This window comes from Tursiops truncatus, chromosome 15 (assembly GCF_011762595.2).
Source record: "Tursiops truncatus isolate mTurTru1 chromosome 15, mTurTru1.mat.Y, whole genome shotgun sequence".
NCBI lineage: Eukaryota > Metazoa > Chordata > Mammalia > Artiodactyla > Delphinidae > Tursiops > Tursiops truncatus.
The window spans coordinates 37,760,917-37,788,467 of record NC_047048.1 but is presented as its reverse complement, the minus strand read 5'-3'; the positions used below and the strand labels follow the sequence as shown (position 1 = coordinate 37,788,467).

At 62.3% G+C, this 27,551-nt stretch overlaps 2 protein-coding genes and 1 long non-coding RNA gene across 11 annotated transcripts in view; 2 read left to right on the top strand and 1 right to left on the bottom strand.

Moving 5' to 3' along the window:
* The window catches only part of RAB11FIP3 (RAB11 family interacting protein 3), a 79,566-nt gene extending 78,039 nt beyond the window's left edge, over nucleotides 1-1,527 (top strand). For all 5 annotated transcript variants that reach the window (XM_033840094.2, XM_033840092.2, XM_033840087.2 and 2 more), the window contains one exon: nucleotides 71-1,527. In XM_033840094.2, coding sequence (XP_033695985.1) covers nucleotides 71-184 — 114 coding nt within the window. In that variant the 3' untranslated portion in view covers nucleotides 185-1,527. The remainder of the gene's footprint in view (nucleotides 1-70) is intronic.
* LOC141276506 (uncharacterized) lies at nucleotides 1,419-5,817 on the bottom strand. The gene is made up of 2 exons (XR_012326170.1): nucleotides 5,697-5,817; nucleotides 1,419-2,829 (listed from the first exon to the last, which is right to left on the bottom strand). It is a non-coding gene; the product is annotated as an uncharacterized lncRNA (long non-coding RNA).
* CAPN15 (calpain 15) lies at nucleotides 5,774-27,126 on the top strand. 5 transcript variants are annotated; one of them, XM_033839412.2, is made up of 13 exons: nucleotides 5,787-6,236; nucleotides 14,083-14,377; nucleotides 19,936-21,361; nucleotides 22,147-22,355; nucleotides 22,444-22,627; nucleotides 22,707-22,930; nucleotides 23,678-23,803; nucleotides 23,875-24,027; nucleotides 24,374-24,535; nucleotides 24,638-24,864; nucleotides 25,031-25,197; nucleotides 25,280-25,458; nucleotides 25,544-25,686. In XM_033839412.2, exons 2-13 carry the CDS (start codon nucleotides 14,196-14,198, stop codon nucleotides 25,551-25,553), a joined length of 3,249 nt encoding a protein of 1,082 aa, XP_033695303.1. In that variant the 5' UTR covers nucleotides 5,787-6,236; nucleotides 14,083-14,195; the 3' UTR covers nucleotides 25,554-25,686. The 5 variants fall into 5 exon arrangements, with proteins under 5 accessions (XP_033695305.1, XP_033695303.1, XP_033695302.1 ...); XM_033839411.2 differs by having other exon boundaries at nucleotides 5,792-6,236; nucleotides 24,707-24,864; nucleotides 25,540-27,126; XM_033839410.2 differs by having other exon boundaries at nucleotides 5,793-6,236; nucleotides 25,540-27,126.
* Nucleotides 27,127-27,551: the final 425 nt, after the last annotated feature.

Sequence of the window (27,551 nt, the reverse complement as noted above, 5' to 3'; positions counted from 1 at the left end):
CGCCCCGCCCCGTCCCCTGCGGGCGTCCGCAGTCTGGGCACCTGGCACCGACCCCTAGCTCCTCCCACAGCTCATGGATGCCATCCAGAAGCAGGAGGAGATCAACTTCCGCCTGCAGGACTACATCGACAGGATCATCGTGGCCATCATGGAGACCAACCCATCCATCCTGGAGGTCAAGTAGTGCCACTCAGCGGGGCTCCAGCACAGCACACACGCAGCTGAGACCGAGGTCCCTCACCCACCGTGGAGCACACAGCTGGGCAGGGCAGGGCAGGGGAGGAGGGATGCTGGGACCGGAGCCTGCGGTGGCTCTGGCCTCTCGCTATGCCCTCCTTTCTGCAGAGAATGAGGGACAGTCTCTCAGGCTGGGGTGAACCCCTCTGTGACCTCTCCCACGCTTCCTGCCTTGTCAGGGAAAAGAGGAATGAAATGGGTCCCCGCCGGGGGTGCTACTCCCTGTGCCCGCCAGGCACCCTAACCTGGTGCCATCCAAGTCTCAGCCACTCCTGGATGGCATAGAAGCCCCAGGACCCTGGCACCAGACATGGTGGGGCAGGGGGAGGACAAGCAGGAGAGGCCAGTGTGTGTCAGGGTCTGGCCAGGAGCTGTAGGGCCGCCCCCCCCCCAGCTTTCCTGGAGCTGCTCAGGCTGGCACCCAACCAGAAGGGGCCCCTTGGTCCAGCTTCAGGCCCAGGGGCCTCTAGGCCACAGGTCTGTGCTCACGGCCAGCCTCTCGTTGCAGTAACTCTGGGCGCTGACGCTCCTGTGACTTGAGAGTCATGGCGTGGAATGTGCTGTCTGTATCGGGTGGGTGTTGCTGTTCCCCTCTGACCCTGGGGGTTCAGGCAGGGCTGTGGCTCCCAGGGGTGTGTCCTCTCCTCCCTGTGCGGATCTCCGCTGGCCCGAGGAAACCAAACGTCTGGAACCAGTTTCCTCTGGGAGTTTGAGGTCTTTAGGAGTCGTCCTGTCTCCACAAGGTGCACTTTGCAGGAGGCTGGGGCGGGCAGGCTCTCACAAGTACACAGTTCAAGGCCTTCCTGGTGGCTTGGGGGCTCCTTCAAGGAAGCCCCTGCCCGGCACTTGCACTGCCAGGAGCAGCAGCATCACCCACAGGGGCTGCTGGGCCTGCCCCCCGAGCCTGAGCGCCAGCCAGGAGCCTCCGGGTGCTCCCAGGTGGGCCAAGACCCTGCACACAGGCGGGCCACCGTTGTGTGCGAGCGCATACGTGAGGGTGTGTGTGTGCGTGCGTGCGTGAGCAAGCGTGTGTGTGGCTCTGTGTCCCTCCACCCTCCACGTGGCCCACCTTCTACACTAAGATTTAAGACGTTGCCTCGTATTGTATATTTTGGGGAAAGCTTTGGGTGTAAATCAATGTAAACTTGGAGGAGAGATTTTTCTATCGTGTAGAGTAGGTATTTTTTATAGATTGAAGGTTGATCAATTTTTTAATACTTCTAAGAGAGAAAACTATCTGTGTATACACATGAAATATATATATGTACGATAATAAACACTGGAACTCTGCTCCCCGCCCAGCTGTGACCTGCCACACAGACTGGGTCTGTTTCTGTGAACACAAGCTGCTCTGAGACCTTCACGCAGACGCCGGGCACTGGCTGGCACGCTGACCCTGTTTTCACCCCCTCGAGGATTTCCAGGCTGAGCAACAGTGGCCTGGATGATGTAGGAGCACGAGGCCGGGGGACCCAGCACCGATGAAAGTTGGTGCTGCATGTGAGGGGGCTGACGGGCGGGCCAGGAGCTCCCCATGGTGTCATCTGGGCTTGGACAGCAGGAGGCCTTCTGGTCCAGCCAACCCCTCTCAGAGGCAGCAGGATTCCCCCTCCTGTCTGGGCCCACAGGGGAGTCCAACTGGGGATGCTCCTGGGGTGGGGCGACGTGGTGGGGCCCCAGGGCCATGTGTTCATGGTAGGACACAGCCCCCAAGTGCAGCCTGGCTGCTGACATGGTGCTGAGGGCCAGCCAGGCCTAAGTGGGTAGGGGCAGACACAGTACCCAAAGGAAGACACAGGAAAGGCAAAGGCACCATGGGATTGGGCAGGAAAGGCTTGGCATGGAAGCCAGGGAAGGAGAACTCAGGTGCCACTGCAGTCATGGGGATGCCACCAAGGAGCTTCTAAGGGTGAGTGACCAAATCTGACTTGAAGGGGGGCTGTTAGCTAAAAGTCCCCCAAACTTGACTCCCTGGCCTAGGCATCTCCCACCTCCTAGCACGGAGCTACCTGTGTACCAGACACAGATGGAGAAACTGGGTCCCCACCCGACCACCCAGTGGGGCAGAGAAGGGTTTGAGCCCAGGTCTGCTCCCCACTCAGCCCCCGGGTGATGACAGGTTGGCCTGGCCTGCAGCAAGCAGGGCCCCCAAGGCCTTGTCCTCAGCTGGGGGTGTGGCATTAAGACACTCTGAGGGTCACCAGGAGCCTTGGGTGCTGTGTGAGTAGCACCGAAGGGGCAATTGGAGGGTGTGGATGTGTCGCAGGAGTTCCTGCCTGGAGCCGGCATCCCTGCCAGGATTCGGGGGAGGGCCTGGAGAGGATGCAGGCCCCCAACCATGCTCCTGCGGCTCAGAGTGGGTAGCTCCTCAGTCAATACATACATCATCAAGTTCATTAGCGGGGGGCTTCCCTGGTGGCGCAGTGGTTGAGAGTCTGCCTGCCGATGCAGGGGACACGGGTTCATGCCCCGGTCCTGGAAGATCCTACATGCCGCGGAGCGGCTGGGCCCGTGAGCCATGGCCGCTGAGCTTGCACGTCCGGAGCCTGTGCTCCAGAACAGGAGAGGCCACAACAGTGAGAGGCCCGTGTACTGCAAAAAAAAAAAAAAAAAAAAAAAAGTTCATTAGTGGTCTGGGACTTGTGCCTGGCCACCCCCAGGGCCCAGTGCTTGCCAGGTGCAACCAGTGGGCCACGTGGCCAGGGCAGCCAGGGAGGGCAGCATTGTGGTGGGGCCTGGGGTGCGGGCTTCACCCCCAGACTCTTGGTGGAGTTGCACAAGGGGGCCGGCTCAGCACTGGGGGTACCGGGGTGCTCCAGCAGGTTCAGGAGGTCAGTGGGGGCCTGGAAGGGCCTTGTCCCTAGCCTTGCTGCACTGGGGACATCTCTGCTGACCTGGGAGGAGGCCAGTGCCTCTGCTTTGACACCGGGTGATGGCCCGGGTCTGTCCGTCGGGAGCTTGAAGGGCCCGTCTCTGCCTAGGAGAAGCTGGGTGTGGGGAGAGGCCTTTCCATCAGGTGAAGCCAAAACCAGGAAGGAGCTCCTCCCCGTACCCCACTGAGGCCTGCCAACCCGTTCCATTTCCACTCTCAAACGTGGGGGCCTGTCTGCAGTCCAGCTGGTCCCACCAGCCAAGGCTGAGATCCTTGCCCTGGTCCTGCAGGGGTCCCAGCCCTACTAGAGACAGAGCCCCCTTGGGACAAGGTGGGGTGGGAGAACACATGACAAAAACCCATTGTAAATGGAAATGGCAGTGCCTCGCTGCTGCACAGGAAGAGCTTCCTGGAGAGCCCAGGCAGGTGGCCCAGGCGGAGTGTGCCCAGAGGGTGCTGGAGGGGACCGCAGAGTACACATGAGGCCACTGTCAAAAGTGCATCTCTCCCGTGTGGGGAGCCCCCACCCCCAGCCCCAAAGCAGATCCTGTCTCAAGTCAGCTCCTCCCCCACGTTGCTAGAGCCCCGGCTTCACCCTTCAAGGTCTTGGCCAAAGAGCACAGAGCAAGACTGCCCCTCCCCTGGAAGCAGACTGCTGGCAGGTGGCTGCACAGCTGGCCCCAGCCCCTGGTTCCTCGTGCCCCACATGTACTGCCCGGGTCCTTGGCTCAGCCTGCTCCAGCCTGTCCACACTAAAGGAAGGGGTGCCTGCCTTCGCCCCAGCCCTGTGGCACCAGCGCCTGTCACTCCACCTGCTGGTGGTTCAGAGACCAGGAGATGGAGGCCCTGTGAGGGCATCTCACAAAGCAGGTGATTACGGGTCGTTGTGTAAAACCTGCCAGAGCACAGGTGTGTCCTGTCCTCAGCCGCCTGCTGGCCTCAGCTCCCACGTGCCTGTCACACCACGGAGGGTCCCTGTGCCCTCATCTCCATAGAATCTCCACTCCTTGAGAGCATTTGTTCACTGCTGTGTCCCAAAGCTGCGAAAAGCCCGAGTGAGACCTGCACAGGGACACTTGAACTAATGCCGCCCCCCACCCCCTCTCCCCTCTGGGTGGCCATCTCCTGAAGGTCACTTATCTTCCGCTTTATAGTTACTTAAAATTTACACCTATGTGACTGAGAACATTTAAGATGATCACAGGTTGACCGTACAGATGCGCCCCTGGTCTCGCTGCTCTGGTCCTCTTGCTGCCCCTGCACATGAAACCTGTTCCTTCCAGTTCCCTCCTGGGACAGTCTTGAAGAATCCTCCTGAGGCCCTCTTCTGGTGACTGGGCTCTCTCCCTATGACAGCAGGCCTTGGCCCCTTACTGGGGAGAGCTGGGATGCTCCTGCTCTCTCCCCACCCCCACGTAGGGACTGGCTCTGCAAAACCCTGCAGTGAACTGGCAGGAACCTCAGCTATCAGGTCACCAGCCTCAACTTCGGCTGTTTTTCTTGTTGGGAGGTTATAGGGCTGTGGACACCGGTTCTGGCCCAATCACCCCAGGCAGTGCAGACGGAAGAGGGCTGGGAAGGAAAGGGACTTGTGGTCACTGAGCCACCACTAGGAGTCGGCCCTTGACTCCATCCTCTAGTGATTCTGCAGCCAGCAGGCCTTGGTCAGAGGCCTGTCATTGTCACCTTCGTGCAGGTAAGGAAGCTGGAAGTGGGCTGAGTCCCCAGAGGCACTCAGGAAGCAGCTCTGTCTCGGCTGTCTGAGCCCAAGCACCTATGATTGGGACGTGGGTGTCCTGGCTGCAGCACCTGGAGAATAAGATGGAGGTTTTCCAGGAGCATTCAGCGCTGTCCCTGAAGGTCCTACTGGCTGGACGCTGGAGCAAACATTACCTAACCTCCCCTTGCAAAACTCCTCTCCATCTGGAGGCAGAATTGGACCACAACCACTCTCCTTAAATCTGTCTTAGCTTAGGGGCCTTGCTTCCGTGTCTCCTGCATGGGCCGTGCCTTCTCAGGATCCCCACGCGCCCCTGAATACCAGGGTCCCTGGAGCTCCGACCTCAGCATCCCCACTCCCCGCTGTGGCTTCTCCGTGCTTCGGTTGTGCCTGGTAAACCGCTGACACCAAAGCGCTTTCAGCAGATCCTGCTGCCTCCACAGCCTCTAGGCGACAGAGGGACCTCCGGCTGCCCAAAGGACAGGGAGCGGCCGCCCCTGAGGAGGCTCTTTGCGAATGGGGGCGGATTCTGCTCAGAGGCCCCCCGCTCACCACACCGGCTTCCTTCCTGCCAGGCGCCGGACTGCGCCTCCCTCCGTCCTCCCAGCGGCGCGGGGTGCTGGTTTCCCCGGTGGCCGAGGAGAAACGGGGGCTCAGACAAGCAACGTGCCCAAGTCACACTGAGTGGCACGGCCTTGGGTCAGCCCAAGTCGGTCCCAGCGAACCGGAGCTTCGGACCATGAAGCCTTTGCGGGGACCCGAGGAAGCAGACAAGCCCAGAAGGACCCCGTAAGGGAGGTGGCGGGTCTGCGGACACCGCAGACCTCAGGGGCCCGAGAGAGGTAAGCAGCCGCTGCCCGCGCCTACCTGCACGGCAACCGGAAGCGCCGTGACCGGGGAGGGCTGGGGGTCCCGCCCCTTCCTCCAAGCGGGGCGTTCTGGGAGTTGTAGTCCCGGTCCCGTCGGGGCCTCCTTCAGCACGCAGCGCCGCCCGGGACCGGGCTCGGCCACCTCCCTGGGCGCCCCGGGAAGTGGGAGAGCGCCAGTAGAGGCGGCTACTGGCCATCGCCCCGGACTCCGCCTCCCGGCCTGCCTCGCGCGCCGCGCCGCCTTGTGGGAGTGGTAGTCCGGGCGAGAGATTCACAGCGCCGCGTGCGCCCCGGGCGCGCCGTAGCCGCGGGGCCCCGGCAGGGCGCTACGTTACGGAGGCGGCGCAGGGCGCTGCGCGGGACGGGTCGGGCCGGGTCGGTGCGCTTGCCCGCTCCGCCACTCAGCGCGGGAGGCCGTCGGGGCAAAGCGCCGGCGGCAGAGGGCCCGCCCGCCCTCCGAGAACAAGTTGTGGGCCGGCCGGCGCAGGCGAGCGAGCCCGGGCCGCAGGGACTGAGGAGGCGCCGCGGGTTTGCGGAGGTGAGTCCCGCTCCTGGGCCAGGCCAGGGCCGGGGGCGCGGCCTGGACCCCCGAGGGGCCGTGGTCGACGGGCGGCACCTCCTGGGCATTGGCCGGTCCCGGCCGGGCTGGGGGCGCTGCTGGAGAGGGGAGCCGGCGGGACCTCGAGCAGAGGGATACCAGCCCGGGGTGCTAAGGACACGGGAGGCGGCCTCAGCCCCTCCTGCCCTTGAGTGCCCTTACCTCCGGGCAGTGTCTCGGTCCCGGCGACGTTAGGGGATGTGTCCTGGGGCGGCCCCGTGGAGTCGGGGAGCAGGCGCGCCCTGTGTGCCCACTGGCCACCAACCACATTTCCTCCTCCCGTCCCTCTCTTGCTGCCGCTGGAGCGAACCGAAAAGTTACCTATGGTGGCCCTGAGAATGTTTGCTAGGCTGCCGGCCGACCCAGCTCTTCCTGTTGCCCACAGGAGGGGCCTTTCTGATCCTGACCAGTGCAGCCTTGTTGGGTCGTCAAGTGGCCCTGACTGGGCTGGCTCTTGGGACCCCTTAACACACAGGAATTTGTGACCGGACTCCAGGCAGCAGTACCCCAGTGAGGCCAGGCCTGGGAGTTTGGGGTCCTGTGGCTCGGAGCCATGGCGTCCTGTGAGGGAAACGGGCTCAGCTGGGTGCTTGGTAGTTCTGAGCTCTTTCTGGGAGCCCCTCCTTTGGAGATCCCTGAGCTCCTCCCTCTGCCTGGGTCTGGGGGGCTGCGTGAACCACTGTTAGGAGGATACCGGTAATCACCTTCCTGCCCCCAGAGGCTGGGGGGAGGGGGTAAGTCGATCCTTCCACTTCTGAGTGCTTTCCTCAAATGTGGGGAGAGAGGTAGTGTTTCCCTGGCCCAAGTTGCAGAAGGAGGGCCCCAAATGGACGGGGAGCCTGAGAGCCACTACTCTGCAGCCTGGCTGGTGGGAGCAGGTCTTGGAGAGGCCAGCTGAGCCCGGCCCTGGTGTTGAGCTCCTCTTACTTCCTCTCAGGTCGTTCTGCTCCCGGGAGGAGCACCCCTCTTTTCTTCTGCATCTGAAACTCTATAGAGCTGCTTCTCCTGAGCAGCCAGGCTGGTGATCTCGTGACCTACTGAGAGCCAGGCTTAAGCCCCGCTGGGCCCAAAGCTCAGTGATTGCACAGCTTTAGACAGGGACCTTCGGTCTCGGATCTTGTGTCTCTGCTTTGAGCCCCGGGGCTCTGAGAGCAGGAAGTGGCTGGGCCCTCCGATCCTGCATCTGGAGGATGGTTCCAAACCCCTCTGCCCTTCTTGACAGGGTAACTTTGCTGAAACTCCTTGCTCTCAGGCCCTGCATGAAATTCTCTGGGCCCCTGTCTCTCAGGTAGCACTCTACTAAGCCCCACTTTACAGACCCGGAGGCCGAGGCTGAGGGGCAGGCGTGGCTGTTGGGGAGGGTTGGATGGGGCTGCACATCCAGGTCTGATCCACGACGATGCCTTTCAGCCTCTTCCTTCCACCACCGACGGTTTGTTTTTTATACATGGAGTTGGGAAGGACTCTGCTGTCCTAAAAATTCTCTAAAACCACAGATGTTTTCACCGGCCTGAGCTGGTTGGTGAAGAGCCTAAGTGGTGCGGCCCACACCCTGACCAAGGGTGCTCCGTGGCCTCCGGGTCAGTTGGCTCCTCACCCTGCTCTTTTGCCTGGACTGCCTCAGGCCCTCCCACCCGGCACCCACAGGAGCATCCCAAAGCAGGAATATGGTTGTGTCTTTCTTGCCTAATACCTTCTGCCAAGTTCACAGGCAGGGACCACTCCCCCCAACCCCCTGCCCCGCTCTGCCAAGAATGCCCAGCAGGCCTGTGGTATCCCTTTGGCTGTCTCCGGCTCCCCCTGTGCCCAGCACTGCCCCATTTGCACCAAGGGCAGGGTGGTCAGCGAGCATCCTCTGTCAGCTGCTCGCTGGCAGGCAGCTCTGGTGACCCAGCTCTGAACTCGGACGGGAACTCCGGGGTTGGAGAGGGAGGCATCCAGAATGGCCCCTCTCAGCCTCTCATGGATGAGGAAGGGTCACTGGTCTCCACCTTCTTTGAATGAGCTGGAAGGAGGCTGTGGGTGGAGTTTGGGCTTGGAGACCTGCCCAACCACACCCTGTCATCCTGGGTCACTCTGCAGATGGCTGTGCTGGTGCTGCCAGGGCAGTGCAGGGAGCCAGGGGCTGTGGGAGAGCAGCATGGGGCCTCCCGATGCCTGCAGGATGTGCTGTCCCTCCAGTAAGTACTTGTCTGGGGCACCCGGGGTGGACTTGCACAAGACCGAGTGGGACACACGGCCTCACTGCCTGTCCTGGCAGCACCATCTCACTTGAGCACCTGCTCCACACCCTGCTGTCTGCTTCCCCCTTTCCCTGGTGGCCAGGCTGGGGGACGTGGCTGGATGGTGCTGCAGAATATCAGAAGGAAAATAGGTTGATAGCTGCTGTTGATGAGAGTCATGGTGTCTTTGTCCTGAGGAAGGCATCCATGGCTTCTGCTCCTCTGGGTCGTCTTGGCCAAAGGCCAGGGCAGGGGAAGTCCTCCCACACCTGGCCCCCCCACATCCACACTGCTAGAACCTCCTTCCCCTCCCCCCACGGAAGGGGAAAGGCCGCGTGTTTGGAGGCCCTGCAGCTCCTGAAAAGGTCCCTCCCTTCGGGGTGAGCTGAAGGCTCCAGTGCCCTCACTGTGAGGTGGCTCTGCCACCCTCGAGGCCCGAGGTCACTGGGCTGCCTGGGCCAGGGCTGCTCCTGCTGCCACTTGGCGAACAGAAATGTGGCAGTGCCAAAACCAAGCGCACTCATCATCAGACGGTACTGAACTCGTGAACTAGAAGCGAGATCTTGGTGGCATCCCTGATTCCCTGACAATAATTTCCTTTTCCACGACGTACGACTGAGGCAGGTACGACTCAAAAGACACAGGACACGCCGTGACCCTGTCCCCTTCTGGGAGGCAGCCCAGACCCCCGCAGCTTGTCCTTCAGCCTCCGTGCTGGCGAGCTGCCCCTCACACATGGGTTTGATTTTGAGGGGCCTGTCTCCGCTCCTCCCTCCCCAGAAAGCAGGGGCCCTAGAAGCAGAGCAAATCCCACCTGACACCTGCTGGTCGTTTATGTGACCAGTACCATTGGGGCCCTGAGTTCTAACCCGTGGCTGGATGCTTCAGGGCTGAGGTGCTGGACAGGCAGAGAAGTCCAGAAACGCCAGCAGAGCGGCCACCTTAGAGTGTGTGCAGGCAGGGATCTGGGGCTCCAGCATTTCTCCCCAAGTTGGATGGCAGGGAGTGCTCATTACCATTTTGTTCCTGGGCCTGGTTCTTAGGGGCGTTGATAGCAATTTTCAGCAGAACTTCCACAGTCTCCTCTCAGAGGTCGACGATGCTGTTGTGGGGTGCTGGCCTGGCTGTGGGGGGGGGACATCTGGGCCTCACAGCACTCCTAGAAAGGACTGGCAGGGGGACATGTGCCCTGTGGGCAGTTGGAGTGGCCAGATGGTGCCAGGACCTGGGTCCAGATGAGTCTCAATGGCTACTGGCTGCTTGCCCAGAGCCCTGCCCCACCTGGGCACCTTTCCCTGGTGGCCCCAGCCATGGGCAGAGCCAGGCTGAGGGAGGCCTTGTTCCCTATGACCCTGGCTGGCCTAGAGGTAGTTGTGGCCTTGGACCAGGTAGCGAGGAGCAGCTGAGTCAGGCCATACCCCTGGGGCCTCCAACCTCTGGGTGAGGGACAGGTGCAGCTTCTAAAGGGACATAGTCCCCGGCCACTTCCCATAGGAGTGTTTCCCTGGGGCAGTGGAGGTGGGGCGGCCTCTGTGTGACCTTTGCCTCGGGGTTGGCCCCGGTCTCAGGGTGGCAGGCAGAGCCGTGTGGCCGGTCGACACCACTCTCCGATGGACTCTGGCTCCTGCCGATAAGCCTGGGGGCTGGGGCTGCTGCTCCAGGGGCCAGAGTCCAGACCCTTCCAAGAGAGGGACAAGGCATGCCCTCTGGGTGGATGTGCTCTTGGCAAACCTGCCACGAAGGCTCACCTCCCAAGGCAGAGCCCAGGCACGAGCACCGTGGATTTGTCCGGCTGCAGTGGAGCGATGTGGGCACCCCCCTCAGAACCCTGCTCCTCACAGCCCTGCAGGCCGCCATGCCCCTGAAGCTTGGGGCTGTGGTCCCGGCATTCTGGGCACACTGCAAGGCAGACATGTCTCCTGGACTGTGTCTGCTGTCCCTTTGGTGCTCCCCAGGTAGAGCCACCACGTCCCCAGTGGCCCAGCCCCTAACTGTCCACCCCACTGCCCTCCCACCTTGCGGGTTTGGGCCCATGAGCTGCTGATATGGGTGCCTGACCCCTCGAGGGTGGCCGTGGGAGGATGCTGTCCCACCCATGCTGGGACAGGGGCCTCCTGGCATGTGGGGGGGGTGTCCCAGCCTGGTTTCTGGAAGGGATGTAGGTGGGTTCATTCACTGTCCTGGCCTGTCCCTCCCTCAGGCAGGAGTACCAGGCTTCACGTCTGGTGGGTGCAGCTGGGGCACCCGGGCACAGGGAGCAATGCTCTGGGAAAGCCTGGGGTCCCCTCATGGCTGCTCTCCCTCCATGCCCCATCTGGGCTGGTTTTGGGCGGCCTGTTGGGGTTGTTGCAGTTGTGAAAGCACCATTGTTACGAGATGAGATTTAACGAGACTTGCGCCCGGGGCCCTGAGTGGGAGGTGGTGTGCAGTTGGCACATGGCAAACCAGCCAGGCATGGGGCACGTGCACTGTGAACACGGCTGGGCGAAGCGTGTACGCACGTGTGGAAGCATCATCAGGCGGCCCGTGTCTGCAGAGCCTGGCTGTCCCAAGGGACTCTGGTGCCCTGTGTGTGTGCCCCGCAGGCTAGCGGGGGCAGCCTGTGCTGATGCCCGCAGGACTCGCGGGAGCCCCCGGAGCATTGGGGGTACAGGGAGTAAGGATCCTGCGCCTCCCTGCCCTGGACCTGGGGTTCAGCCTCTGCCAGGTGTTGGCTCAGCCCTAGTCCTCAGTCGGGTAACCCACCGCGGGAAGTGCCCTGTGGGCAGTGGGACGAGATGAGCTGGGTGAGGCCGTGGGATGTCACCCCCAGGACCCGGCTTGCCACCACCAAGACAGGCGCGTCCCACGCAGGGTCCTGAGGAGGCTTCACCCTCGTCCGGCCCTTCATGCTCTTGTCACTCTGGGGGAGGGGTCCCCTGCTGTCCCCAGCAGCTGGGGAGTGCTGGTAACGCCAGGTGGGGGGCTGCCATAGCCCTGTGCCTGCACTTCCCTGAGGCCAGATCTAGGCCACCATCCCACTCAGATCTAGGGCAGCAGTTCCCGAACAAGGGCAAGGAGGCACTGGCTTGGTCTGGGCGGTGGGATAGGCACACCCACCCTTCGGGCCCTCGGGAGGCTGGCATTGCCAGCGTCTGAGCCCAGGCTTCTGCCGGGAGACGCGATTATGTTGCATTGCTCCTGAGACAAAGCGGCCAGGGAGCGGCCCTGGGCAGTGCCATTGGAGCCCAGGTGGCCTGGGCGCTGGTGAGTGAGTGAAGGATGCAGGAAGGCATGGATGAAAGGACCTGACTCGGGGCGGGAGCACAGGGCCTGGACCAGGCAGCCAGGGCTCCCCATCACCCCGGCGGGCCGAGCAGGGTGTGGGGGTGTTGGTGCTGCCATCCCCAGAACTCCCCAGAGAGGCCCTTCCAGGTCACCCTCCCCCAACCCTCTTGATTGCAGGGTCAGAGTTTCCTGAAGGTGTGTCGGGAGGCTGGCACGTGGGGTACAGCTGCTGCCGGGCCCTGCTTGGTGCCTCGTGTGCTGTTCACATGCGGTACCCCAAGTGTCTGTGACAGGCCTGAGCGCTCAGTCCCCTGAGGCTAAGAGCGTCGGTGAAGAGCAGGCCGGTCCTCACAGGACCTTGGTGCTCCTTCCTCCCAGCGAGCCAGGCCCACAGGCCCCCGGGAGGTCCAGGGCTGTGTCCTCACTCTTCCCTCGGCTCTACCTGCATCAGGCACACGTGATGCCAGCCCTGACCTGGCTGCGGGTGGACTGTCTACCTGCCCCCCGTCCTTTGTTCTCACAGTGGACACCGGCCTGGACCCAGGCTTGAGTAGTCTTGCTCCAGGGACACCTTTCACTGGGCTCAGCTTCAGCTCAAGCCCTCACCTGCTCAGGATTTGGCTGTGAAAGGGGAGTGTCAGAAACGCTTGGGCTCTTTTCCCACGAAGGGTTCCTATGTGGAGTGGGATTCAGGAGCCTGGGGGCTGTTCTAGCTGTTGTGGTGTCCGACTCGTAATCATGGGAGAAGCAGGTGTCTTGAGTGACCCTGCTCGAGGTGGACGTGACCACTGGGGGTGTGCTCTAGCACAGCCCAGTACGGAAACCTTGGGCAGCCATGGCTGCTGCCCCTGGAGTGTGGCCCATCTTCGTGGAGGTGAGCATCAGCCACAGTAGAGGAAGGACCTCAACTCAACATAGGTGGTACGTGGTTCACGCGGGTTGCATCCTGATTCCAAACTGACCTGGCAGCACATTGGACGTGTTGGGTGATGTAACATATGCTACAGAGATTCCGTTTACCTGTCCTGCCTTTCTTTTGTGGCTGTCAGAGGGTTAGAAATGACACTTGAGGCTCGTGTGATGCTCCCACTGGACGGCACTCCTGTCAGCAGGAGCCTCAGCCCTTCCTTCAGGGTCCAAGTGGGCAGTGTCGGCTTTAAAGGCCACTGGGGCCTCTGCCCCCACCGTCGGCTCTGGTCGTACTGAGCAGGGGAGGCCTGAGTGGTAAGTGACTTTCAGGATCTCCAGGCCTTTCGGGCCCTACGCTGCACTATCCTGTCCATGTCCCTTGGAGGAATGGGTCCAGGTGAACAGTATTGCTACAGGGGACTCGGCTGGTCTGACTGAAGCTGTTATGGGGCAGGGGCCCAGACTTCTCCCGCCCCTTCAGCCTCCAGAGTTGCGTGTGCTGCTAGCCACTCAGGTGTGGGCATCCCCACCCGTGTCCCCTGGACGCAGCCTGGACCAGTGCTTCAGAGGCCTGGGCGCCCTCCAGCCTGCCTTTGTGCAAGGACGCGTCCACCATTTCCACCCCTGCTGCTGGCCCCTGTGTCCAAGGGACTTGTTTGGAAGCTGGGAGAAGGGTGTCATTGGGTGACGGTGGACCTGGGGGTGGGGGCAGGGCTGCTGGTCACCTCTTTGGCCAAAAAGCCAATTGGACGCCCACCTTGGCCCAGAGCCTGGCCCAGGCATCTTCCCTGAACCTGACTGGAGCTCGCCTTATTTGAAATGAGATGCACCTGGCCTCCCATTTCAGGGCGGATGATCTTGGGCCCATTGGCCTCCTCCTGGAAGGCGGGCAGCCTCCCGGGTCCCTCCCTGGTCACCCATCTCTGGGTGGAGGGAGCTGTCCCTCCGGAAAGGCCATGGTGGTGACTGCACCTCCCTGTGACTTTGGACGCTGCCCAGTGCCCCTCCCAGAGGCCGTCCTGCCAGGGCTCGCCTGCCTCGCTGGGCTCCCTTCCCTTGTTTTTCTTTTCTCTGCCTAAATATCCCCTAAATCCTTTCTTTTAAGGCTGATACCCTTTTGGCCAGCGACCGTGGCACAGCCGCTCCTCCCCTGTGGGAGCAGAGAAGGGGGTGCCACTCCAGGGTGGAGGCGAGCTGTGTGCCGGGGCTGCAGCCCTGTTGGGACCCTGGCTGTGGGGACCCCTACTTTGGGCTCTCCTTTGCCACCCTAAGGCCACTTGTGTGCTGGGAACCTCCCTGGGCTCCTGGGGGCTTGGTGCCTGTGAATCACACTGTCTCTTCTCTCTCTATTCTCTGTGTCATTTCTGTTGTTGTGTGACTCGGACCAGCCCGGCCGCCCTGTCTCCTGCGTGGGTGCCCTCCTCCATGCTCCACCTCGCCAGCCGCCGCCGGCCACATGTGACCAGGTCCGGCTCTCAGCGTGGCCACTGTCGCAGGGGCCATGGGGAGCTCCGCCTCCTCGCTGGCCACTGAGACCGAGTCGGACCACGGCTTCCCCAGGGGACTGCCCTACCCAGGGCCCCCGGCAGCGGCCGGCTGGTGTAGGAGCGGCCCTGGGGAGCCTGTCTGGGGTGACACCCTGGTCACCCGACAGCACCAGCCCCCACGCCCCCGGGCCCGAAGGTAAGAAGATGGAGACGGCGTGGCCCCAAGGGACCCTGAGGGGCGGGTGCTGCTGTCAGGTGCCCCTTCCTCGGCAGAGGGACTTTCAGAGAAGTGGGGTCCCTGTTCCTTAGGGTCCTCTGGCAACTCATATCCCCCCAGACACCTGAGAGGCTCTGGGGTTGCTCACTCAGTAGAGAAGGCCCAGGATGCTGGCCCCTCCTGGAGCCGGGCTTCAGGTCTCGCCTGGCTGGTCGGAGGTGGTTGGGACGGGGCCTTGCAGCCCACCTTGAGCCCGGGGGCTTGCTTGTCTGCTGGAGCTGGAGCTTCTTGCTGGGTGGGGAGGGGCAGGGGCACAGCATGCACCGAGAATGCTGGCTTGCTTCCCATGGGATTTGGGGGGCACTGCCCTGGCCCCCCACCCGTGCGTGGTACCCTGCTCTGATGTGGCTGCCTGCAAGGGAGCAGAGGGGGGCGTGGGTCCCCGCTGGCAAGGCTGCACACGCCAGCTGCAGCCGTGGCTGCACTCAGACCCACCCAGGCTGTCCTGGATCACCTGGAGAGCTTCCCCTTGGGGTGCTGGGGTGACGGGCGTGGGGCAGCCCAGGCACTGTGCCCACTGCTCACGTCTGGGTGGGTTGGGCTCCAACGTCAGCCACGCACACACTGACGCCCCCGCCTTTGCCCCGTCCTGCGGCCTCACTGGAGGGAGAGGTACCTGGTGCACAGCAGACACTCAGGGTCCACGGACCTCCGGCCAGAGGTAGCCTCACTCTCCTGGGCCCCCACGCCTGGGCTTAGTGGGTAGCAGACACCCTCCTCCATCTCCCGGAGGCCCCTGCCAGCTGCCCTTGGCTGTCACTTCTCTCGGACACAGCTCACTTGTGCAGGACAGTTTCCTGGTGTCTGTGGGCCCCATGCATGTCCTGGGCTCACCGTCTAGGTGGCCAGGAGGCGTGTGGGAGCAGGACCCGCCTCCTGGGAGGCTTCAGGGGTAGTATGAGTGGTCTTGTCTGAGTTACCCTTAGTGGATGGAGTCATGAGGGCTTAAGGTCCAGGGGGATGTGCTGGGAAGCAGATGGTGGCAGGCACCAGGAGTTAGCAAATCGCCTCAGTTCACTTGTTACTGTATCAGTTACTGTATCAGTCTTATTGGGGTGTAACGTAACCTACCGCCAGATCCTCCGCTCCTAAGCGTGTGGCTCAGTGGTTTTAGTCCACGTGTGCGGTTGTGCAGCCATCAGCACAATCCAGTTTCACAGCATCTCCGAGACCCCATCTCCTGCCCATTTGCAGTCACCTCCCACCCCCTGGAAATCACTCAGCCACTTTTGGTCTTTGTGGATTTGCCACAGAGACCAAAAGTGCACATTTTACGTTTTACGTCAAGGGAATCACACCTTTGTGTTTGCTTCTCTCACCGAGCATTGTGTTCTCTGGGCTCATCCACGGTGTAGTATCAGTGCTTCGCTTCTTTTATGGCTGAATGATGCTCCTCTGTGTGGAGTTTATCTGCTTATTAGTTGATAGACATTTGGGTTCTTTGCCCATGGATTTTATGAATCTGCTGCCGTGAACCTTTGTGTACCGGTTTTTGCATGGACGTGTGTTTTCACTTTTCTTGGGTAGATACATAGAAGTGAGTTGCTCGTGTTTATTTTAAGTTTATGTTTAACTTTCTGAGAAACGGCCAGGCTGTTTTCCACAGTGGCTGCAGTGTTGCCCATCCCCACCAGCCGGGCAGGGAGAGTTCTGGTTTCTCCCAACCCTCCCAATGCTGTTACCGCCCGCGGTTCTGATCCTGGCCTCCTGGTGGTTTGAGGTGGTCGCTCATGCTAGTTTCATCAGCTTATCCCCAGTGGCTGGTGCACCTCTTCACGCCTTTCTCCATGCACACGTGTCATTTTATTTCTGTGTATTTATGTCCTCAGGATAAATCGCCAGGGGTAGAATTACTGGGGTGGGGGGCGGGGGGGCTGCAGCGAGCAGCAGAGGTGGCGACCCTGTGCCCCAGCGCGTGTGTGCCTGTTGGATCTTGGCTCACGCTGACCAGCGAGCGGCCTGGGCGGGCAGCGCCCTCTCTCACTCTCTGGCCTCCCGCCAGGCCTCTCCGCAGGCTGGCGCATCCGGCCTGGCACTCCAGGCAGGTACTGTCTGCCCCTGGGAGCAAGTTGTGGGAAGAGCTGCCAGTGACCTTGAGGAATCCAGACACCCAGCATGGACACTAGAAGGAGCGGCGCAGGGGGCTGGGCACCAGAGATGCAGGAAGAGGGGCAGAAAGGTCGGCTGCCAGGACCCTTCCCCACACCCATACCTGGACACGTGGACATGCACGTGCGGACGGTCCGGCTGACTCTTCCCCTGCTCTCATGGGCCCCGGGCATCATGCGGACACCCACCGCATGCAGCCCACCCTTCACTGAAGAGCCTCCAGGTCTGGGCATGACACCCACCACCAAGCCAGGCCAGGAGCTGTGAGGCCTTGAGGAGTAACGGGCATCCACCACCTACGAGCTCGGGCCTCCCCTGGGTACACAGAGGCGGAGAGGACAGCCCAAGGCTGGCTGAGGATGACCTTAGAGGGAGGGGCCCACGTGCACCTCAGAACCAGCAAGGGGTCAGGTGGCGACATCCTGCCTGGGAGCCTGGGCTTGGGTCTGCTGGCCTGACCGAGCAACGTCCTTGAGTGGGGGCAATACTTAGTCCTCTCAGCTTTTTTGCGGAGGAAAAGGCCGTCCCCAGGCTCCTGCAGACCCTGCGTGTCCCAGGCCCTTCCATCACCTCCCTTTTGAATTGGAGCTGAGTGTTGCAGCCCCAGAGAATTGAGGGCAAAGCCAGGTATTTGGTGTCCGTTTCCCACTTGGCTGGCCTTCCTGTCGTGCGGAGTAACACCCGTGTCCTGGAGTTCAGTATGCTGGTCTCCGACTTCCAGGCTTTGTCTGGTGCTCTGGCCTCACCTCGGACACTCTAGGGGTCCAGGTCCTGGGCCCCCAGCGCATCAGGGTGGCCGTGAGGGTGACCCTGTGTGTGGAGACCGGAGCAGGGTAGTTGAGGGGGTGGGGACAAAGGCCCAGGGCTCCTCTGGACACCTGGTCGCTGACCCCAGAGCCACTTCATCTCCGCCCACCTGGTGACGCTGAGGTGCGGACTGAGGTGTGGGCCACAGGTGTCCCTGAGGGAGTATAGCTCCCGCCGCCTCCAGGTGTCACCTGCTGTGTGTCCTGGGTGTGGCCTCATGTTCATCCGGCCAAGGGACTGGCCAGCTGTTGGGTCATGAGAGTGGGTGGGACTTGGGCTCTCTCCCCATCCTGTGTCTTCTCAGCATGTCTGGGACCACCAGGGGCCTGGAGCTGAGGGCAGGTGTGTCCTAGGAGGGCCCCAGGCCCACCTGTCCTGTGCTGGGGGCGGGAGCCCGAGTCTTCTCCCTGGACACCCCTCTGCCAGGAGCAGGTGGTCCACAAAGGGTCAGACCAGCTCTGCAGGCCAGGTGGGGCACCCAGGGCAAAAGACCATCCTCTGAGCCTGGGGCCCACGTGGAGGCTGCCTGGGACCCAGCGTGTGTGTGCACGTGTGTGTCTGTGTGGGCACACATGTGCCCATGCCTTGACCGTGGGCCCTTCTGTCAGTGGGGAGCAGCAGGGGAGGCTCCAGTCATCTCTAGGCAGATTTCTTAGGCTTTTGGTAGTGCAGAAGACAAGGCCAAAGCTGACCTGGCCAGGCCCCACCCCCGTGCTGGTCGCCCCAGGGCCCATCCACCCACTTGGGTGCTGTGGGCAGCCTGTGAGTCTCAGCCACATGCCCGAGAAGGCGGCTTCACAGTTTGCTCTGGGCCAAGGAACAGTCGCGCTGCTCGGGGGACATTTTTTGTTTGTTTTTTTTAATATTTATTTATTTGGCTGAGCTGGGTCTTAGTTACGGCATGTGGGATCTTTTAGTTGCGGCATGCAGGATCTTTAATTGAGGCATGCGGATCTTTAGTTGCGGCATGTGGGATCTAGTTCCCTCACCAGTGATCGAGCCCAGGCCCCCTGTATTGGAAGTGTGGAGTCTTAACCACTGCACCACCAGGGAAGTCCCTTGTTTGTTTTTTTTGAAGAGGGAAGTTTTCTTCCTGAAGGATTTGGCACAAACATACCATAAGAAGCACGAACTTCATGACTTGTCATGAAGAACAGTTGACTTTTCTGCCAAGCAGAGCAGCTACAGTCAGGGTAGGAGACAGTGTGTGTGGAGTGTGGACGCCCCTTGCACCCGGGTTAGTCCTCAAGAGGCGGGTTGTAGGGCCAGCTCTGCCCACCCCAGAGGCTCCCAGAGCCCTGCTCCCACCCCGCTCCTCAGCCCCCAGGAACCATCAGGCTCCTCTCTGCCTTTGGGTTTGCCCATCCTGAACATTTCCTGTGTATGGAATCACGCCACGTATGGCCTCTTGTGTCTTCCGGGGCGCGTTGGTGTTGTGTGTTGGTGCTTCGTTCTTCTTGGTTGCTGAATGATGTTCCATGTTTCGTTTATCCATTTATTCATTGATGGATACTTGGGTTGTTTACACTTTTTGACTGTTGTAAGCAGGTCTGCCATGGACATGTGTGGATGTGTGTTTGTGAAGAGCACCAGTTTTCAATTCTTTGAGCATATACCTAGGGGTGGAATAGCAGGGTCACAATTGTGGTAAGGCTGTTTAACTTTTTGAGGAACCGTCAGACTTTTCCAAAGCAACTGTAATATTTTACATTCCCACCAGCAACGTAGGGAAGGTCTGTGGTTTCTCCAGATCCTCGCCAGTGCTGTTACCGTCTGCCCTGTTGGGTGTGAGGTGGTACCTTGTAGTAGTTTGATTTGCATTTTCCTGATGGCTGCTGGTGCTGAGCATCTTTTCATGGGCTTTTTGTGTATCTCTGGGGGAGTCTTCTCAAGTCCTCTGCCCATTTTTTTAATAATACTTATTTACTTATTTGGCTGTGCTGGGTCTTAGTTGCAGCATGTGGGATCTTTTAGTTGTGGCGTGCAGGATCTAGTTCCCCAACCAGGGATCAAACTCCAGTTCCCTGCATTGGGAGCACGGAGTCTTAACCACTGGACCACCAGGGAAGTCCCCATCTCTGCCCATTTTTAAAAACAGATTGTTTGTTGCGTAGTTATAAGAACTTTTTATATATTCTGGATACTAGACCCTGATCAGAAATAGATGATGGGCATATATTTTCTCCTGTAGGTTATCTTTTCACATTTTTCATGGTGTCCTTTGAAGCACGGAAGTTGTTAATTTTGATGAAGTTCTTTCTGTCCCCCTTTGTTTGCCTGTACTTTTGGTATCATATCTAAGAATACGTTGCCAAATCCAAGGTCATGAAGATTTACTCACATTTTCTTCTTTGAAGAGTTTTACAGTTTTCGTTCTTACATTTAGGTCATTGATCCATTTTGAGTTAATTGTTGAATATGGCATGACGTAAGGCTCTGGCTCATTCTTTAGCATTTAAACCCAGCTTTCCCAGCACCATTGATTGAAAAGACTGTCTGTGCCCCATTGAATAATCTTGACACCCTTGTCAAAAATCACTGACCGCGGCCTTCCCTTGCAGCCACACGCACTCGCCCGGGCCCATGGCTGCGGTCGGGGAGTGGTCCTGCGCACGCTGCACCTTCCTGAACCCGGCCGGCCAGCGCCAGTGCTCCATCTGCGAGGCCCCACGGCACAAGCCTGACCTCGACCAGATCCTGCGGCTCAGCGTGGAGGAACAGAAGTGGCCCTGCACCCGTTGCACATTCCGCAACCTCCTGGGCAGGGGGGCCTGCGAAGTGTGCGGCTTTGCCCCCGAGCCCATCCCTGGGGCCTCCCTGCTACCCGTCATCAACGGGGTCCTGCCGGAGCCCAAGGGCAGCTGCGGGGAGGAGGCAGGGCCTGCACAGACGGCAGGGCTGGCGGCCATGGAGCCAGCGGGGGGGCGGCCGGAGGAGGTGGAGGGGGAAGAGGGGGGCGCGGCCGCAACTGGGAGTGGCTGGGCCTGCCAGCGCTGCACACTGCACAACACGCCAGTGGCCAGCTCCTGCTCGGCCTGTGGGGGGCCGCGGAAACTCTCGCTGCCCAGGATTCCTCCCGAGGCCCTGGTGGTCCCAGAAGTCGTGGCTCCCACAGGCTTCCCTGTCATGCCTGCCCCGCCCCAGCCCGGGGAAGGCGCTGATGTCAACCCTCCCTCCGCTGCGGACCAGGAGCCCCCCCGGGGGCCACCCTTCAGCCCCTTCTCGCCTACCCTCCAGAACAACCCTGTGCCTCGCAGCCGCCGCGAGGTGCCCCCCCAGCTGCAGCCACCGGTGCCTGAGGCCACCCAGCCCTCGCCCTCTGCCAGCTCCAAGGGGCCCCCCCAGGGCCTGGGGCGGACCGCGGCTGGGGCCTCCCGCCTGGCGGAGCTACTGTCGGGCAAGCGGCTGAGCTTCCTGGAGGAAGAGGCAGCTGAGGGTGGCACCACGCTGCGCCCACCTGGTCCCGCCAGCCCCGCCCACTGCGAGGCTGGCACCACACCGGGCAGCGACGTCATTGACCTGGCCGGCGACACCGTGCGCTACACGCCCGCTAGCCCCTCCAGCCCTGACTTCACTACCTGGTCGTGTGCCAAGTGCACGCTCAGGAACCCCACAGCTGCCTCCCGCTGCACGGCGTGCGGCTGCTCCAAGCTGCATGGCTTCCAGGAGCACGGCGAGCCTCCCACCCGATGCCCCGACTGCAGCGCGGACAAGCCCGGGCCCTGCTTGGCCCACAAGGCTGGCCACCTCTTTCCCACAGCACCGTCTGAGCGCCTGGGCCAGTGGGCTTGCCCTGCCTGCACCCTACTCAACACGCCCCGAGCCAAGCACTGTGCCGCCTGCCACACCCCCCAGCTCCTGGTGACCCAGCGCCGGGGCACAGCGCCCCTGAGACGCAGGGAGAGCATGCACGTGGAGAAGCGGCGGCAGACGGACGAGGGCGAGGCCAAGGCCCTATGGGAGAACATTGTGGCCTTCTGCCGGGAGGTGAGGCCCCTCTGCATCGTCTGTCCTTCCCCACTGTCTCTTCTCCAGCTTGGGGGAGGGTGGGACTCTCTTCCCAAAGCTCAGAGCACCGGCTGGCCCTGAACTTGGGTGGGGCCACCAGGTCACTTACTCGCCTGAGTGTGCTGGGCCCTTCTCCCTGTGTCCACAAGGGTCCATGACCCCACATTCCGTGGTCCTGACCCCTCGGCCCCACTGTGAGTTCCTGCAGATGGTGGCCCCACAGGGAGGTGGGGACAGGTAGCGGCTTCACACCAACAGGCAGGCCTGGTGCTTCCCGCAGCCGCAGAAACCCTGCTGAAACTCAGGGTTGGGGTGCCCCTTCATGCCTTCTTCCCTTGGAGCTGCAGGAGGGCTGAGCCCAGGGCATCACCCACCCCCAGGGGCACCTGGAGAGGGTGTCCGTCCCCCCTCATGCTGCTACCCTCTGTCACTGCTGGCAACCCATCCAGGAGCTTGTGTTCTGGCTGCCCTGCCCCTGTCAGGTCCCCCCACTTTTATTCCTGGGGCCTTCGGTGCAGTGGGCTGTGCAGGGAGGCCACCCAGGCTCCCTGCGACCCATGCCCACCACGCAGCCTACAGGCTGGGCACTGCACCCTCTCCCTGGGGCTCACATACTTCCCACTGACCTGTTGCCTGGCCAAGCCATCCACAGGGGTCAGGGGGCTACACATGTGCCCACCTCTTCCTCTGGGGCTCAGGCAGCAGGGTGCTCTCTTGGGCAGTGGGCCCAGCCTGACCTGAGCCTGTGGCCATGGTCTCTGCAGAATGGCGTGAACTTTGTGGATGACAGCTTCCCCCCTGGACCTAAGTCTGTGGGCTTCCCCGCGGGCGACAGCGTCCAGCAGCGTGTGCGACAGTGGCTGAGGCCCCACGAGATCAACTGCTCCGTGTTCAGGGACCACAGTACCTCGTGGTCTGTGTTCCACACTCTCCGGCCCTCAGACATCCTTCAGGGGCTCCTGGGGAACTGCTGGTGAGTTTGGGGCACCCACTCGGGGGTGGGCTGCCAGTGGGCGGCAGGCAAGCAGGCCGTGTTCTCCGTGAGCCCCAACCTCACACAGGTTCCTGAGTGCGCTGGCGGTGCTGGCCGAGCGGCCAGACCTGGTCGAGCGGGTGATGGTCACGCGCAGCCTGTGTGCAGAGGGCGCCTACCAGGTGCGGCTCTGCAAGGATGGCACATGGACAACGGTGCTGGTGGACGACATGCTGCCCTGCGACGAGGCCGGCTTCCTCCTCTTTTCCCAGGTGGCGCCGGCGGGCGCGGGGTGGGCGGCAGGCATGGGCCGGGCGGCAGCAGGCCTCACAACTCCAGCCCCCCCTGCAGGCTCAGCGCAAGCAGCTGTGGGTGGCCCTCATCGAGAAGGCTCTGGCCAAGCTGCACGGCTCCTACTTTGCCCTTCAGGCCGGGCGCGCCATCGAGGGCCTGGCCACACTCACCGGCGCACCCTGTGAGAGCTTGGCCTTGCAGGTCAGCTCCACGAACCCCCGCGAGGAACCAGTTGACACTGACCTCATCTGGGCCAAAATGCTGAGTTCTAAGGAGGCTGGGTAAGAGGGGTGGCCATGCTGGGGCATGGAGTAGTGGGAGAGGCAGGGCCAGCGCCCTCTGACCTGTACCACGTCTCACAAGATATCTCGGGCATGGGCTGACCCCAGCTGGAGCCTGGCTCCCATGTTGCACTGGCCGTCCCACCTGCCCTGGCAGGGTAGCAGCAGGCAGGATGCTGTCCGTTGGCCTGTACCTTGAAGGCCCTGTCCTGACTTGGGCCGGTGATGGCCATCAGCGTCCTTGTGGAACTGTGTGGAGTGAGCCCCACAGAGGCACCTGGCGGCAGCAGCCGGGGCAGACAGGTGGGGGGAGTCGGGGGACTTCTGAGCCCCAGCACGCATTGGCCAGTGTCTGGGGAGGGTCCTTGACCCCAGGCCTGGGAGAGACAGCTCATTGGTGCTAGGACCCTTGCACTCAGCTGTTGCTGGGCAGTTAGGTGGCCCCACCCGTCAGGGAGCCGCAGCCCTGAGCTGGCAGGATCAGCCGGCCTCACCAGGCCTCCGAAGGCCCTGGGTCTGCCTGTCTCCCAGCCCAAGCCCTCTGAGCTCTTGGGCCAGCACTTCCTGAGTCCCATGTGTCTCACGTGGGTCTCCCAGAGGCAGGGAGGGTCCCCTATCTCGTGCTGCACCTCCCCGGAGGCAGGTCTGGGCCGGCAGGGGTCCCCTGGAGAGTGAGCCCACCCCCCCCATCATTAAGGCCCGTTACTGAGGGGCTCCCTGGTCAGCGGGGCTGCTCTGCCTGCACAGATTCCTCATGGGCGCCTCCTGTGGGGGAGGCAACATGAAGGTGGACGATGCTGCCTACGAGAGCCTGGGCCTGCGCCCGCGCCACGCCTACTCCGTCCTGGACGTCCGTGATGTCCAGGGCTCCAGGTAAGTGTGGGCGTGTGGATGTGGCAGGGGCGTGGGGGCATGAGAGTGGCCTTCAACCCTGTGGTCCGCAGGCTCTTGCGCCTTCGTAACCCGTGGGGCCGCTTCTCCTGGAACGGCAGCTGGTCGGACGAGTGGCCGCACTGGCCGGGGCATCTGCGGAGCGAGCTCATGCCGCACGGCAGCAGTGAAGGCGTCTTCTGGATGGAGTACAGCGACTTCATCAGGTACTGGACGCTGGGCAGCCACGTCCAGTGTCGGCCCCATGGCTGCCCTGCTCGCCCCAGTGTATGGGGTGTCCTTCCTGCCAACCAGAGGCCTGGTCCATCCTGGAATTCGGGTCAGCACAGGGTGGGGGTGTTTCTGCCAGGGCTCTGTCTGTGGGTCAGCCTTACGGCCTGACGCCCCCTGGTGGTGTCCACAGGCAACAGCCAAGACCAGGGCTTCTGGGACACTGATCCCAAGAGATCCCGATGGGCAGGATGCCTGCTGGGGTTACCCTGCCCAGGGACGGGCGCCGTGTCCGGGGCGAGGGTGGGGGCTGCTCAGCAGGGCTGTCCTCTCGCTGCCCAGGTACTTTGACTCCGTGGACATCTGCAAGGTGCACTCGGACTGGCAGGAGGCGCGGGTGCAGGGCTGCTTCCCCAGCTCGGCCAGCGGGCCGGTGGGCGTGACGGCCCTCACGGTGCTGGAGCGCGCGTCCCTGGAGTTCGCCCTCTTCCAGGAGGGCAGCAGGTGGGTGGGGGCCGGGCAGCAGGGGTGGGGCCTGGCCGGGGTGGAAGGGGCGGGACAGCTGGGCAGGGCCTGGCTACCCGTGACCCCTGCGGGCCACCGCAGGCGCACGGACTCGGTGGACAGCCACCTCCTGGACCTGTGCGTCTTGGTGTTCCGGGCTTCCTTCGGCAGTGGTGGCCGCCTGAGCCTGGGCCGCCTGCTGGCCCACAGCAAGCGTGCAGTCAAGAAGTTTGTCAACTGCGATGTGATGCTGGAGCCCGGCGAGTACGCCGTGGTGTGCTGTGCCTTCAACCACTGGGGCCCTGCACCGGGCCCACCAGCTGCGCAGGGTGAGCGACCCACGCCCGCCCACACAACCCCCACCCCGGCCCAGCATGGACCCCCACCCATGCCTTCTGGCCGCTCCGCAGGGTAACCGCCCTGCCACACCAGCACAGCCCTGCCTGCACCCAGCGGGGATGTCTGCCCGCTCTCCTCACCCAGTGCCCCCCACAGTCTCCGGCCCCTCAGCGGGGGTCCCACGCGGCACCCCGGAGCCACCCGGCCACGTGCTGGCTGTGTACAGCTCAAGACTCGTCATGGTGGAGCCCGTGGAGGCCCAGCCGACCACGCTGGCAGACGCCATCATCCTGCTCACGGAGAGCAGGGGCGAGCGGCATGAGGTGGGCGTGGGTCCGGGGGGGAGGGGGAGAGAGGCGGCTGCCCGCCCACCCACCCACCGACCCCTGCACTACCTGCACCCAGGGACGCGAGGGCATGACCTGCTACTACCTGACGCATGGCTGGGCAGGGCTCATCGTGGTGGTGGAGAACCGGCACCCCAAGTCTTACCTGCACGTGCAGTGCGACTGCTCAGACAGCTTCAACGTGGTGTCCACGCGTGGCAGCCTGCGCACCCAGGACAGTGTGCCGCCCCTGCACAGGTGGGCACCCCCGCACCACCACCACCCCACCGCCCCGCGGCCCCCAGCCTCCACAGGCCCTCATCGGCCCCCCTCCCCCAGGCAGGTCCTGGTGATCCTGTCCCAGCTGGAGGGCAACGCCGGCTTCTCCATCACCCACCGCCTGGCACACCGCAAGGCGGCCCAGGCCTTCCTCAGTGACTGGACGGCCTCCAAGGGCAGCCACAGCCCCCCACTCACGCCCGAGGTCGCTGGCCTGCATGGGCCCCGGCCGCTGTGACCACCCTGCCCCCACCTGCCTGCCCCCACATGCACTTTACGAGGAAGACCCCAACACAGGAATGCTTGAACCAGAATCTCAGGACCCCCACCCAGGGAGCGCCAGCGGCATGGCGCAGCTTCCCCTGGGCCTTCCTTCCTGCCCCTCCCTCCTACCCAGGGCCTCATAGCCACCAAGCAGAATACCTCGAAGCGGCCTCTAGCTCGAGGGAGCTGTGTGCCAGCTCCTCTGACCAGCCCACCTTGAGATCTGGCCCAGATTGCCAGGGCCAAGGTAAGGCTGCCCCTTCCCATGGCCTGGGGCCTCCTGCCTGGCAGCATTCACAAAACCAAATCTGGGGGGTCAGAGGCCAGGACCCCAGCGTAGGAGCAGGGACTGCCCCTGTTTTGAGGGGTCAGAGAACAGGACCCTGGGGTGAGCAGGGACCACCCACCCTTATGGGGTCAGGCCAGGACCCCAGGATGAGAGCAGGGACCACCCCCATTTTGGGGGGCCAGAGGCCAGGACCCTGGGGTGAGCAGGGACCACCCCCCTTGTGGGGTCAGGCCAGGACCCCAGGTGAGAGCAGTTACCACCCCTCCTTGTGGGGTCAGGCCAGAACCCCGGGTGAGAGCAGAGACCCACCCCCTTTGTGGGGCACGAGGTCAGGAGCCTTTTCTCCGCAGTTTGCCCCTAGGTCCCATCTCCCCCCAAGCCCTCATGAGGCAAGCAGTGGTTCCTGGAGTCCCAGCAGTGTCCCAGGAGGCAGGTGCCTGGCGACCATGGGATCAAGCAGTGGTGGGGAGGGACACTATGCAATTCCTGGAGCGCCAGCCAGGATCGAAGCCATGCCCCAGGCTGGGGTTGGGGCAGTGGGTCAGGTGGTCCTGAGCCCAGGCCCAGCCCTGTGCTTGGTGAGGGGGTTTGTCCTCAGCACCACCTGACCTCTGCTGGGAGGAACAGTCCAGGAGAAATCCTTGGCCAGCCCTGTCCAGGCACATGCAGGGTGTGGCCCTTCCCAGCCCCTCCACACCTCAGAAGCCCAGCGTCCTCCCTGTGGCTGCTCAGCCCTGAGTTCTGTGTCTGCCTGAGGATGACTGAGGCCGGCTTCCTGGGCCGCCTGGCCTCACTGTCCTGCAGCCCCCAGGCAGCAGGTGGCCCAGTCTGTGGCCCCTCGCTTCCCGTGGGACTTGTAGGCGGGTGGGTTTACACCTGGAGAAGCACCCAGAAGCACTAGATTCCCCTTTGGGCCTCCTTTCTATTCTCGTTTTACTCTGAGCTGTGAGTATTTTTAACCCTGTACATACGGCAGCTCTTCTGACACAGAGGCTATTTTATCAGTCGTCAGTACCATCCCTGTAGGATGATTCTCCATGGGTGTTTCCAGACTCAGGCTCCGATGGACCAAATAAAAATGTTTTGTTTTGTAAGGATTCCTCCTCATCTCTCTCTCCCAGGGGTTCCTGGCCCCTCACCTCTCCTCCAAGGGCTGAAGGGCACCAAGGCCCACCTGGTGACAGCTCCTCGGGGTGGCTGAGCCAGTGCCCAGGCCAGCCTCACAGGGAGCCTTTAGGGGTACCCTGTTCACCAGCTGCCTGCATCCCAGGAAGGACTGGGTATCCAGGTGGGACAGAGGCTCAGGCCAGACCCCGCAGTGGTTGGCGGACTGGTCCCCACGAAGCCTCAGAAGGGCCGTATGTGTGCTCGGCTTTTCCCAGAGGCATTTGCGTTCAGGGTACCTGTCTGGATCCATCAGAGTCATGGACGGAGCAGAGGAGTGAGGGGCAGGGAGAAAAGTTTGTCTCCCGCAGGTGGTGGGGTCCTGTGCCCCCTCCCTCCTGTCCCATTTTACCGG

Coding starts and splice junctions, on each gene's coding strand:
- CAPN15 (XM_033839410.2), top strand. CDS start 14,196: ATGGGGAGCTCCGCCTCCTCGCTGGCCACTGAGACCGAGTCGGACCAC. Junction 24,536..24,637: donor CTCTTCCAGGAGGGCAGCAG/GTGGGTGGGGGC, acceptor GGGCCACCGCAG/GCGCACGGACTCGGTGGACA. Junction 25,198..25,279: donor GCAGGGGCGAGCGGCATGAG/GTGGGCGTGGGT, acceptor ACCTGCACCCAG/GGACGCGAGGGCATGACCTG.